A 12,729-nucleotide genomic window follows, 5' to 3' on the forward strand; every position below is an offset into this window, starting at 1 on the left:
TATTTCTGTAAAACAAGTTTTATTTTAAAACTCATTATTTATTTTAATCAAAAATAAAAGACCTGAAGGAATTAATGCATTCCTTCATACCTTAAAGAAAAAAGGCTACAACTCACAGACTCACAATACTTACCAAGATGTTTCTAAGCTTCAATCTTTCCAAGACAAAGAACCATCTCCATCCCAACTGATAAAGCAGCTAGCAAAAACTCAGTAACATTTCAAAACTTAAAGTTGTAAGGGAACAACTTATTACACACCCATCTAGCTCCAAACAGAAACTTGAAGCTGAGAAAACCCAACACATTTACTATAACTCCTCTTTAACAACTTATGCAGCTCTTTCCTAATATCCACTTCTATCCCAGCAATGTAGTTCTTAGAAAAATACCTTAGCATCCCCAACATAGCACTGTTTGCTTCTAAGAAGAGGCTTTCTCTCTGTACTTATAAGAAATTGGTACCTAATGAGTCTCACCTGCATCACTGAGTCAGCAGTTAGTGTTTTGCTCCTCTCTCCACATCTGATACCTTTAGAAGTGAATCAAAGAGATTCTGACATACAGGGTTCTTCTTACCTGTCCGTAGCGTTTTCATCAAGGTTTAAATATCTAGCCTTACACAGAAATATTCTTTTAACAAGGTTCAAATTTGAAAGAATGAGTTCTATTTTCTGATATGCACATGCCCCTCTGCACCCTGAAAAAGCTCAAAAACCATTTTATAAAGACTTCAGGTTTAGCATAGAACTGATACTGCACGAATATTCACTTCTTATTGCTAATACTTGCTACTGTCTGCTCGTTCCATCGAAATGCTGCCATACTGCCTGTACCCTTACCTGGATGTTACAACTCCTGTCTGCACTCACCTTGTGTTTGGCCATCAGATGTAATTTAAAGACAGAGGATTCTGAGACTACGTGTCTTTTCCCTTTAGGGAAAGGGGTCTTAGCTTGGACAATTACATACCTGCTTGCCATAGTGTAAAGTTACCAGATCCATGGTGCTCTTGGCAGATTTACAAAGTTATGAAATCACTTCTCACTAATTCTTTAATTATGGATTGAGGTAGGGAACTGAGGGTCTTCAGAGGTGGAATTAAACTGGGGTCCTGCTTATTGTGGGAGACAGGTGAGGGCTGGGGCTGTGACAGGTTGTAATGCAATACTTGTTGGCAGTGGGGAGGGAAATCCCTTGTTTTTGTCATTCCCGTGTTCGGAAGGGTGTGAGTCCTTCCCTGTCAAAACCCTCAAGCCCTCCTGTAAAGTCGCACTGAAGTGTAGCCTATGGAAGTAACGCCAGCTTCAGTCCTGGCAATGATGGGCTTGTCCGCTGCAGGAGTGGAAACCAGCCAGGAGAGGGGATTCAGCAGCAGAAACAAATCTGTCCTTCTGTTATGCCCTGTGCCTCTTCCCTCTAACTGTGCTCAGAGAGGGCAGAGGTGGGAGACCAGCAGATTCAGAACAGCTGTGCTCCCCCAAGGAGGTAGCACCTCAGTGGCACGGATGGGAAAACAGCCTTCCCCATGCCCACATTCCTCTACGTTCAGGTGCTGCTTCTGGAAGGTCTGCAAGGACATGGTCACATCTTGGCCAAATTAGCTGAAGCTTTTTGGGACATACTTCCCTGTCAAGGAGCGCTGCTGTTCTTTGAGGAAGCATTAACCTCTGGGATTGAGATACTAGAGCTGTCATGCTTGTAGCTGATGCATTCTGGTTTCCTGCTATATCCAAGAATATCTAGGCCTGACAGCGGATAAGCTTCATAATTAGTGATCCCTGTGACCATCTTGTGCTGTAATTTTAAAGTCCAGTTAAGAAAGGAAATAAATTTTGTAAGGTTTTTCTTCAGAATTTAAATACGTATCTTTATGTGTTTGCTTGTGTCACAATAGTTTAACATATGTCATTTCCCACAGAATTGGAAAAATTTCCCTTTATGGACAGTTGATAAGTTAATTCTTGTAACTCATGTTGTATAGAACTTGCATACAAAGCTTTGCATTACTAAGAAATGTCCAAACTGTCAAAGCATTTATATTCTGTAATATAAAAGTCAAAAATCTTGTTACATGCCTATGAATTGCCCAAGGAGAGATAAATGCACAGTTTGGATTACCATCTGAATTTGATCATGCCTCCTTCTGAGTGATTCCCGAGGAAGATTGTTACTGCCTAGTTTCCCACTTCCTCAAGGAACTGAATCTCACAACCCAACTGCTACCAGACTTTAGTTATTTATATTACACTCTATTTATATTCTAGAAAACAGAGAGGAAGTTTTGCTTCTTTAATTATTTTTGCAAGGAAATCTCTAATATTTGAAACTGAGAAAAGGGGAAAAAACCAGCCAAAAATCTATATATGGAATTTGTTCAGCCATTAGTCCATATAATCATTAGGTAGGTTAGCACAAGTAAGGATGGTAAGCTTGAATAATGTTCTCTGAAGAATATCAGAGTTCATCTTATTTCAATTCACTTCAGTATTAGTCTGTTTTAGTTTACATTGGTGGTTGCCTCAGCTGAATTGGAGAAAAAAGCATGAGACAATGATGAGAGTTGTCATAGTGAAAGGCAAAGTATGAAAGCCTAAACAGAACAGAAGAAAACTAGAGGTAATGCCACAGAGAATGGTTGGAATAGCCTTTCTGGGAAAGATTCCTAGGCGAGTCTGTCTATCTCACATTTCTTGATGAACGTAATGACTTTTTGTTTAGTTTTTCATGACAGATACATATTTTTCTCTATGTGGCTTGTTAAACTCACAAGAGGACTCTCTTTCTTGTAAGTTAATGGGTAGAATCCTAAACAGTTTTTCTTTAAAAGAAATAATCTGTACTCTCTCAGTCAGCGGTTTCTTTTCCTGCTCCTTGGTTAATACTCTATCTGTGTGTTGATTGTTGCTCCTCACTGAAATACATAGCTTTGGTACTCTGATATTCTGCATTGTAATTTTTAAAGCTTTGGGGAGATAGGGCAAGATATTTGATAAAAAGAGCACGTGGGAGTCTGCATGTTTTGTGCAGAAGTAATGGAATGGCATTCCAATCTCCTTTACTGTTAAAGGTGGTAGGAAAATTTATTTTTTCCTATCTTTTTCTATGCTTATATGCTAATATGATCACAGTTAATTTAGCATCATATCATCATTGTTTACCCATTCCCTTAGCTTAAGACTTGCTTTTAATCCTCTCCCATAGCTTTATTTTATATTGAAGCCAGTTGAAGAATGTTACAAAGCAGGAGATGGCCATGAAAATGCAAATTCAATAAGATCTTAAATTTTTAAGATGTTTCCTTCTCGACACATGGCTGAAGAGTGCTCAGTGTTGAGAACTTTGCTGGTATTTCGGTGGTGACATGTTTTTTAGCAGTTCTCTTTGCAGCCACAAGTTACAGAGTCTTATGGAGTAGGTGCTTAAGATCTTAAGATTAAATAATTGAAAATGTCTTCTGCTTACATTTTCTAAGTTGTGACACTAAGGGCCTGTTTTTTTTCCAAATACTTAGTATTATTAAAAGATTCAGAAACACCAAATAACCGCAGTAACTAGCAACACTCGACAAGCATGAGATAACCTTTTAGCTATTTAGTGTAAACAGCCTGAGCAGCATCACGCTGATTTTAGAGTAGGGTTAGAATGCAGCTCTCCAGGCTGACCAGACACTGATACACCATAATGCAGCCAGTCAAATGTGAATTATATTCCATTACACTTCACCAGTCAGTCACCTGGTGTAATCTTCAATCTAGAGACAGGGGATGCTGCTCTGATCTAAAGAATGATTTATGCAATAGCAGATGTAGAGCACAGATGGCAATTTTTCATGTTGCCCTTGATGTCTTTAAGAAGGTAATTGCTAGCGTAGGAGTCAGGAGACCTTAATGTTGGTTCTGGCTCACCCATACATCTCTGATACGTAAGAGGTTTTGATCAAAGTGACTATGTTCCCCCTCAACTGTTCGCTTTCCAGGTCAGTCTCTGAGGTCTTAGGGGCAGGGTCCCGTTCTTATACTGGGCATGTAGAGGAACTAGCACCAGTGCTCTTCATCTGTTGTACAGGAGATCTGTTCTATTTTTCCATTCAATGGCAATATCTGGCCACCTCTATTTTATTTTCTAGCAAACAGGAGCTGAGCACGTTGCCTCAGCCCACTCAAGCTACGTACATTTTTCTTTCCCCATATTTCTGTGTCGTTGCTCCATCACACAAACCTGACTGTCCAGATTGTCGGGGTGCTTCAGCATTTTCTTCAGATGTCATTTATAGCAATTTGCAAATCCTGTTCTTTGTTCTGGTATGTGGCAAAAGCTGGTATGCTTCCCAGCATTATCTGCAGCTATGGGCCAGCACGTGATGCTAGCAGGAGCTGATAAAAGAGCACAAGCACTCCACATTGGAGAGTACTGCTCTCCAGCTGCTCTTGTCTACCTGTTTCATGTCAGCAATTATCAGGAACAAATTAGAGTCCCAGATGTCCGTGGTAGATGCAGGGGTCTGTGACAGGCTGTTTAAGACCTCTAACTTACAGTGCTCTTAATCACCTTTCTGGGTGTATATTGGCTGTGTAGGAAACTTAGCATCTTAGGTTTAGTCCACAAACACAGTCACTTAAATATCTCAGGTATACTAAAGCAGATGGCGGGCATATATTCACTTAGGCTATAACAAACCAAGCTAGAAGGCAGAAAATATCCCCAAATTATCTCCTGGATTTTCTGACATGATGAAGCACCAGAGTTTGGCTTTGTTTTCCCAATCTGATCTTTCTCAGTCAAGACACATTTAGGGCAAGATGACCTGTTGTGAGAATCATGTTAGGCTGGCTGTCGAGAGCCACAAGCCTTTGAGCTATGAGGAACTTCTACGATATTACTGTGTTCATTTGCATTCCTACTGCCCAATTGCTGGGACCTGGTTTCCAGATAAACAGAATTCATGACAGTGGCAGCTTTAGTCTCTGTCCTAGGACAGACACAAGAATTTTCTGTCCAAGTCCTCCATTATTTCCTCTCATCCAATATGAAGAGAATTAGGGTTAGGGTTACCTTTCTCAGCTTCTCTCTTTTAAGAGGAAACAACTCTAGCTGATGAGCATTAACATTTCATACTGGCAGATTTGCTGCCCCCGATTTATCTTTAGTACAGTACTAGCCTACATCCTCATGCTTTATACATGTCCTGTTCCAAAAGATAATAGTCAGAAACATCTGACTAACCTCCTTCAACAGTCCTTGCACACAGCCCTTAAGTCTTGCTGTTCTTGTACCAGAGGTCGTGGGAACTTGTGGCTCTAAGCAACAGGTTCTTATTACCGTAGTACAGATTTACAATTTATCTCTTTACAAGCAACATATTTAATTAATGCTGAAGGTAATTATGTGAGCAGTCTAGCTAAAGAAATGAAAAATGCATTGAAGGTACCTGTATAGTCCGGTGACCCAATGGAGGATTTTTATTGCAATGTTTTTCTAGTCAGATGTCTTACCTGCAGCTTCAAGACACATAACTTCACTAGACTTGAAGATTTTTAGAAAATATTTCAGTGGTATTTAATGTCCCCATCTTTAGCCAGAGAAAAAACCCTCTAATGTTAGTTTACATCAGTATTTTCATAGCATATGCCACCATTCTAGTGTTCTCCATCATTTATTCACAGAAGTTCACGCTGGATTGAAAGAAGGTGGAAAGATAACCATATAAACCACTACAAACGTTCACGTCACCTTGTGTAGAATTACAAGGATTTCCAGCCTCTTCATTGGATAGAGAAGATAAAAAGATGCCATCTGCACCTAAATCTTTATTAGTGTTTTAGTCTCCTGAAGGATTCTTGAGTACATGGCTTACCTGAATATATGGAGTCTTCCCCTCCAAGCAAGCATGGGAAAAGAAGGAAGGCAGTATGGTCAATGTGGGTTTCACTACAGGTTTTTTCCAGCTAACAGACGCATCCGTAGGAATCGGCAAAGGTTACATTGCTCTGGTTTGTGCACTAAAGTAAGCCTGGGCATAATGAGGAGAAGGAGTGGACAAGTGCTCTCCAACTTCCTGGTTTAAAATCTTCCCTAAGCTTTTTTCTCCTGAATGTTTACTCTAATTTTTTCCTAACATCTGTAGTATTTGTTACATTTCACCTTTAGCTTCCCTTGTTGTGATAATGTATTTTACCTTCCATAAAAAACAATGTTCTCAGCTCTGCCGGGAGAAAGAACACATACCTACACCATGGACCAACAAATCCCCTTGGCCCTTTCATTACAGAGCACAGCCTACCTGATACTCCAACAACATTCAGCCAGCAGTGGAATGGCTAGGCTTTGTGGTGTCTTGCCTTCAAAGGCAAGGACATTAGTTTCTTTCCTCATTTTCTATTCTTTTGAAGTATGAGCCTCCAGCCCAACTACAATACCTGACAGAAATAGTCAAAATTATACCCAAATTCCAGTTCCAAATTTTTCTTCATGTCTAAGACCAGTAAAGTCAGTAATTCATAAGCTTTAATTCTGGGAAAACGTATTCCCTTGACTGACTATTCAAGTGTAAAAGACAAACCAGCTTTCTAATGAAGATAAGGATGAAGACCAGAACAGAAATGTCTTCAGGTCTGAAAGGAGCCAATTTATCAGAACTGAACAGAATCATTAATGATCACATTTAAATGACAGGATTTAACAGCAACACTGCTCTGAAGCTTGTACAGTCTTACAGTTTACCAGATTTGTATCATTTGAAGGAGAAAAAAAAAAGGGAGCCAGATAGTAGGATTGGTTCCGGTGACATGAGGACATCTAGTGCATATTATCAGTGTTACAAATGTTGTCTTCCAGGCTTTTTTACCTCTGATCCTAGCTCCTGCTCTGTGATCATTTTCTGTAACTTGGGAAATATTTCATTTGTGAATAGTGGATGTAATAAACTTATTCTGTAGAAAAGTCACCATGGACAAAAAAATGAGTCAACATTTATTTTAATAAACACACAACAAAGTAGCTAAACACCACATATGAATCAGAATTGTACAAAGTTAGACGAGAAATGAGCATTTAAAATTTAGCTACAAAACTGGAAGAGTCCAAGCACTGCCTAGGAAAGCTGGAGCCTTTGAAAAAAAGTTATCTGTAGAAGTTTCTGAATGAAAGAAACACTTCACCAACAAGGAAAGCAGAGGCAATGCCTGCCCTGACTTGTGTTGCTGAAATCAGGTGGCACTGTCAGAAGGTTTGAACTTCAGCTGTGGAGACAAATATATAATGACGGGCTCACCTGAAAACCAACTTGCTGCAGAAACAGGAATGCTCCTGAGAATCCCGAGGAAGCGCTTTGCAGGGAGGACAGAAGTGCCAACCCTGACATCAGAGCAGAGAGAAGCAGCAAATGACCGAGCATATCTGAAAAGCCTACTTTGTGCTTTGTTTGCCATCGTCAGAACAGGCAGGATGAATTAAATTATATTAGGACGTTGTGATAAGGCAGTGAAAAGCTGTTCTCAGCACTCTTCTGTCGTGCAGAATTCATTCAGCATGTTCCTTCTTGCTTCATATGTAAGGCACCTCTACTTCTCCTGCAAAGGAAACCAAGGTCAGACATGGCAGAGAGTAAGGTTAACATTACAAACGAAGATCTCTCTCAAGTCCTCAGCCAACAAGTTGCTAATAGAAGACACTATAAACATTTCTAGGAGACAAGAATGCACTGATCTGTAAAAAATTTTCTTTTTAAAATTATGTATTTTATCCATAAACCCCAAGATATTTCTGGTACCAGTTTTGAACTCTTACATGACCCGATTTGGGTTCAGGTGCCTTGTTAGCCCCTGTGTCTGACATCCAGAGTTTCTGCTAGAATAGGAAGTTGCTCACACAAATATCAAGTTCATTTATTTAGCTCAGCTGGACCTTATTGGTGGGAGAAACAGTTAGTCTATGAAAATTAAGCAAAGAAGCAGAGGAATAGTGACCCTGAAAAAAATTATAGCACTTAGGTGGAATGGAAATACCAGATACTCAGCTAATCTCGGATTTTGATTTATTCAGGAGCAATTACATAGTATTGTACTTACAGGACTGCCTTGCAGAAAGAACATTTGTTGTTATATGTTTTCCCATCAGAGCCACAGAAAGGTTGATAGAGTCTTTCGCAGTAAATGGGTCTTCCTCTCTCTAACCTCTTGTATTCACTGCAGTCTGCCTGCAAATAATGTATCATTTTTCTTTGAGTCCATCTTTCTCACATTCACCATTCACCTACAGAAATGGTGAATATATGAAATTTTTTGGACAAGCTCGTCAGTTGCTCTAGAGCAGCACAGTCAATGGGGCTCTACCATCTATGTGACTGAGCCTAAGCCTCAAAAAAGAAGCTTCTCACAGAGATGTGTGTGATGCTACCCATGTCAGGTACTGAGCCCCTTCATGGGCTTCACTCTCTGAATAAGAATACAGCCACAGTAAAAATACAGCCCCTTTTCCATCTACAAAGTTGAGTCTTAATATTTTTTTCTACTGGGTTGAAAGTGTCAGTAAATTTAAGTGAGAATAGTTCTCAAGGGTGTGAAGGGTTTCTGCCTCTTTATTGTACAAGTACCAGCTCTTCATGTTTTTTTCTACTGGTGAGACAATCTGCCTAGGCAGAATTAAGTAAAGTCCTATTTAAGTATTAGCATGAAAATAAATTGTTGAAAGGCCCTCATCTGATAGCGGAGCAGGACTGTATTCATTACAGACATATATGAAAATGGGAGTACAAACTAATAAAAGAAATGACTGAAAATGTCCTGGGTTTGGAGCTCAATCTCCTCCTGCCAAGTGACCGTCATTCCTGGTATTTGACAAACAAGAAGTTCCTTGTACAGTGCACTTATTCCATTGAATATGCTGTTTGTCATCCTCAAAAGCCTGGGGTTTGCTTGCCTAGGAAATCTCCTGTCCTTACAAGTGCTGTTGTAACTGAAATTGGTTCAGCTCTTTTTGCTGCTAGTCTAGTGACAGTTTTAAGCATATTAGTCTTTGGAGGGACACTATGACTAGAGCTTTTCCTTTCTGAAGATCTATATTATAAATGTATGTATTTAGAACGGAACACAGCCTTGCTGTTCTCTTGCTATGGCCCGATTTTTTTCCCCTTCATTCCAGCTCTTAGTGAAGGACAGGAGTATTACTTCAGCCAAACCCTGGAATTTGCTGCAGATTGTAATTTATGCTAGTCATTGCCAAGGTCTGCAGGTGGGTGAAGAGGGAGGACCTGTGTGTGGTCAGCCCCTGTGCCATGGCTCAGCACAGGCTGGGAGGTCTCCATGGGCAAAAAGAGTCGTGAGCCAATCACTCCTTTGGGTATTATGGGATTAAATCCAGTGTCCCATTAAAAAAAAACAAACAAAAAAAACCCCACATATGGGACATTAGTTTACGTAGGCTTTTCCTTCCTTTGGTCCTTTCCCTCTCCCGCATAGCCCTGGCTGCTCACAAATTTCAAGCTCCGTGGCTGGAAAGCAGGAGGCAGCAGACACAGCCCCAGTTGCAAAAGCAGGTCAGGGACCAGACATAGCTCACAGGTCTCCACAACATCACCCAGCAGAGGCAGTGACATGGGAGGGAATAGCTGTAGCTTGGAACTTATCATTTAAAACAGGTCAGCCATTAGTTTATGAGAGGCAAGTGCCAGCTAATAAAAAAGCCAGGAACTAGGTGAATTGGCCCAAATATATATATGTGCAGCAGCTGGTAAAAAGGAAGATACTTGGTTTGGTGTGGAGAGTGGAAAAGGCCTTTCATAGAAAAGTATGCATGTCTCAGCATAGCTTTAAGCATCAGAGGCTGTATATATCGTGCTAGGATGGGACAAGGTCTCTGTGTGAATGAATTTCTACCCCTTGCTACTGTCCACTGGACTCCCAAAAGGCTTGTCTCTGCTCCTCTGAAGAAGCATCTTATTGCTTGGTGCCTCATTTCTTTCAGAGATTGACCCCAGGATGGACATTCCAGCATAGTCAGAGAGAAATTAAAATCTCTAGGTACACAGTTTAAAATCTGAAAGCCTTACAGTGTCATCACCAAATAAGTTAAAAAAAAAAAACCAAAACCACACAACTTGATTGCTTTATTAAGATTTGGCTTTGCCCAGTGTTTTGCCCAAAATGCATTACAGGTTAAAACACCTGGAATTTGTCAGGGCGACTATATGCAAAGCACATATCTCAAACTCAGGGACTGCTCTCTGAAATCTCAATACTTTGGCAGCATCTGAATAATATTTAACATGTTTTTTCTGACCTTGTGTTGTTATAGAATACATATCCTTATCTAGAAATAAAAGAGAAAATTACTCACCTCATTTTTATTGGCAGCATCTGCAACACAAACAGAATCACAAAAAATAAAATAAAAACCACTGTTAATGAACATTCAGTTTGCAACTGAGATGGTTTCATTAGTACCAGCCCTTCCAACACCACCACGTCTCTTATCTCCTTGAAAGTAAATACTGGCATAGTTTTTCAGTGTTTAATAGGATACAGGTGTCAGGACCTATTAAACAAGTGGATCTCATTGTGTTGTTTACCTTAGAAATCCATGTCAGCAACTAGAACAGCTTTTGTTGTCAGAGGAAATGAAGCCTGTTCTTCCCTTTTTCAGTACAGAAAGGCTGACAGACCCAGGAGTCAATATTATGGTCAATGGCCAGTGTGTTTAGGATGAACAAGTTGTTGAGCATGACTGGGTTTTAATTCCCAAGTTTATAAAAATAATCCTATGTGGCTGTAAGCAAATCACATGGTCCTTTTATACTTGGATTTTCTGTCCATAATGGGGGTATCTTCACTAAATATAATACTAAATATACATAATAACGATAATGTATTTTGGATCATGATACCATTTTTAAAAGTGTTGTCCCTTGCCGGTTGATATGGATTCTGAACTATTTGGCAGAAGGATTGGCTCCTATTTTGTATACACATGGCATCTAATATAATGGAGCTCTGTTATCAGGTGTGGCTTCAAAAAGCTCCTTCAAAACAATGATAATTACACCTCCCATAAAGTAATCAAGTAACAGTGGCATGTCTCCATTCTGGTGACACATCTGTTACTTTCTTTAGGAATGTATTTTGTTCTTCTCCTGTCCTGTAATCGTCATTCTGTGGCTTCCAAGGGATAAAAGTTATCAGGGGGAGGCTCCTCTACAGAAGGAGCAGCAAGAAAATGCATTATTATATTAAAGACAATACAGCTCTAGCCCTTGTCTATCTGACTTAATATAGCTTTTTTTTTTTTTGAGTCATTATCTTTAAAACCATTAAACTTTCCATGGAAACTTCCTTTCATGGAGCTGCTCACATCTTCTCATCAAATAAAGTTGTCCAATGTAGAGAAAACTAGCATAAATAATGCTCCATGTCAAGTTTCAGTCTATGTCACCAGAAGTTTGACTGAGTTTTCAGTGTTCTGGAATTGGATCAGATTTAACCCACACCCACAATAACATTAAGATGTTATTTTTTCTCTGATAACCTTTTAGTACCCACTATTTATTTGGGAGTGAATGCAAAAAAAAAGATGTGGCTCAGAAGGTATTGATCCATAAAGTTTTAATGCTGACAAGATCATAGAATCATAGAGTCATGGAATGGTTTGGGTTGGAAGGGACCTTAAAGCCCACACAGTCCCACCCCCTGCCATGGGCAGGGACACCTTCCACTAGACCAGGTTGCTCCAAGCCTCATCCAGCCTGGCCTTGAAGACATCCAGGGAAGATAAACTAGGAAGTTCAAGGGATTTGCTGGAATCCTTATGAAAGCAATATATATTTATTTTTCTGCAGGTAATGAAACAGTGTTTGAAAGAACAGTTTCCATCAAAAGCATGCCATTTCATTGAAGTTCACATTTGTCATAAGAATTTTAATTTTGAGACAATTTTCAAAGAAAAATTTTCAGATCTATTAAAAATGGAAAATTATTATTTTGTTTCATAATTTTTTTTTTAACATTTTCTTTTTTTTTTCTTCTTCAACATTCATAATGCTGCTATGCTACTAGCAGAGAAGATTTGGGCTCTCCTCTTTTAGTTATTCTAAATGTACTTATTTTTCTGTATCTTTCTTCTTTTTATTGTGAGTTTTTGTTAAAAAAAAGTTACCAAGTGAAGGCTCAAGAAATTCCTTCCAGCTCTCTATTTTACCACAGAGCCCCTTGCACCTCAAAGCTCTCTTCAGCCTGGCAACAACCTCATCAAGGGGTTATTCACAACCATATTATGTGGCCTGTGCCTAATCAACTGTCTCCTGCTTGGTCAGGCTGACAGGAGAACGACCTCATCAGCTCCACGCTCTCTGCCCAGAGGGAACTAATAAAATAAGTAGGTAAGAGCCTGCTTTAGTTCTGAGGCTTTACAGCTCACTTCGTTACAACGCAGAATGCAGGTCTGGTTCCCACTGCCGTCCAGGAATAGGTTTCACCTACTCTAGTGGGCAACTGCAAAGCTGGTGCAATATTGCTTGCTAAATAGCGCACAGGCATAAAATTTCACATGCTTTCTGCCACCCAGGCCCAGCAACCATTGCTTACTATCGCAGTAGACCAAGAAGCTTGCAGTGTTGCAGTGATGTATTACAGTGTTATAGCTGTAATACATCAGGTAGTAAATAAGGGTACTCACTTGCTAAGCAAAAAACTGCCAGGGTGAGGAGCACAAAGGTGCCTGTTATCTTCATGGCAGACAT

At 39.7% G+C, this 12,729-nt stretch overlaps 1 protein-coding gene across 1 annotated transcript; it reads right to left on the reverse strand.

The window, feature by feature from the left end:
• Positions 1-7,524: 7,524 nt before the first annotated feature.
• On the reverse strand, positions 7,525-12,729 carry LOC104509799 (ovomucoid-like). Its single transcript, XM_010151855.1, has 4 exons — positions 12,666-12,729; positions 10,335-10,354; positions 8,069-8,196; positions 7,525-7,570 (listed from the first exon to the last, which is right to left on the reverse strand). Exons 1-4 carry the CDS (start codon positions 12,727-12,729, stop codon positions 7,525-7,527), a joined length of 258 nt encoding a protein of 85 aa, XP_010150157.1.

This window comes from Eurypyga helias, unplaced genomic scaffold, assembly GCF_000690775.1.
Source record: "Eurypyga helias isolate BGI_N326 unplaced genomic scaffold, ASM69077v1 scaffold17055, whole genome shotgun sequence".
In the NCBI taxonomy this organism is placed as follows: Eukaryota; Metazoa; Chordata; class Aves; order Eurypygiformes; family Eurypygidae; genus Eurypyga; species Eurypyga helias.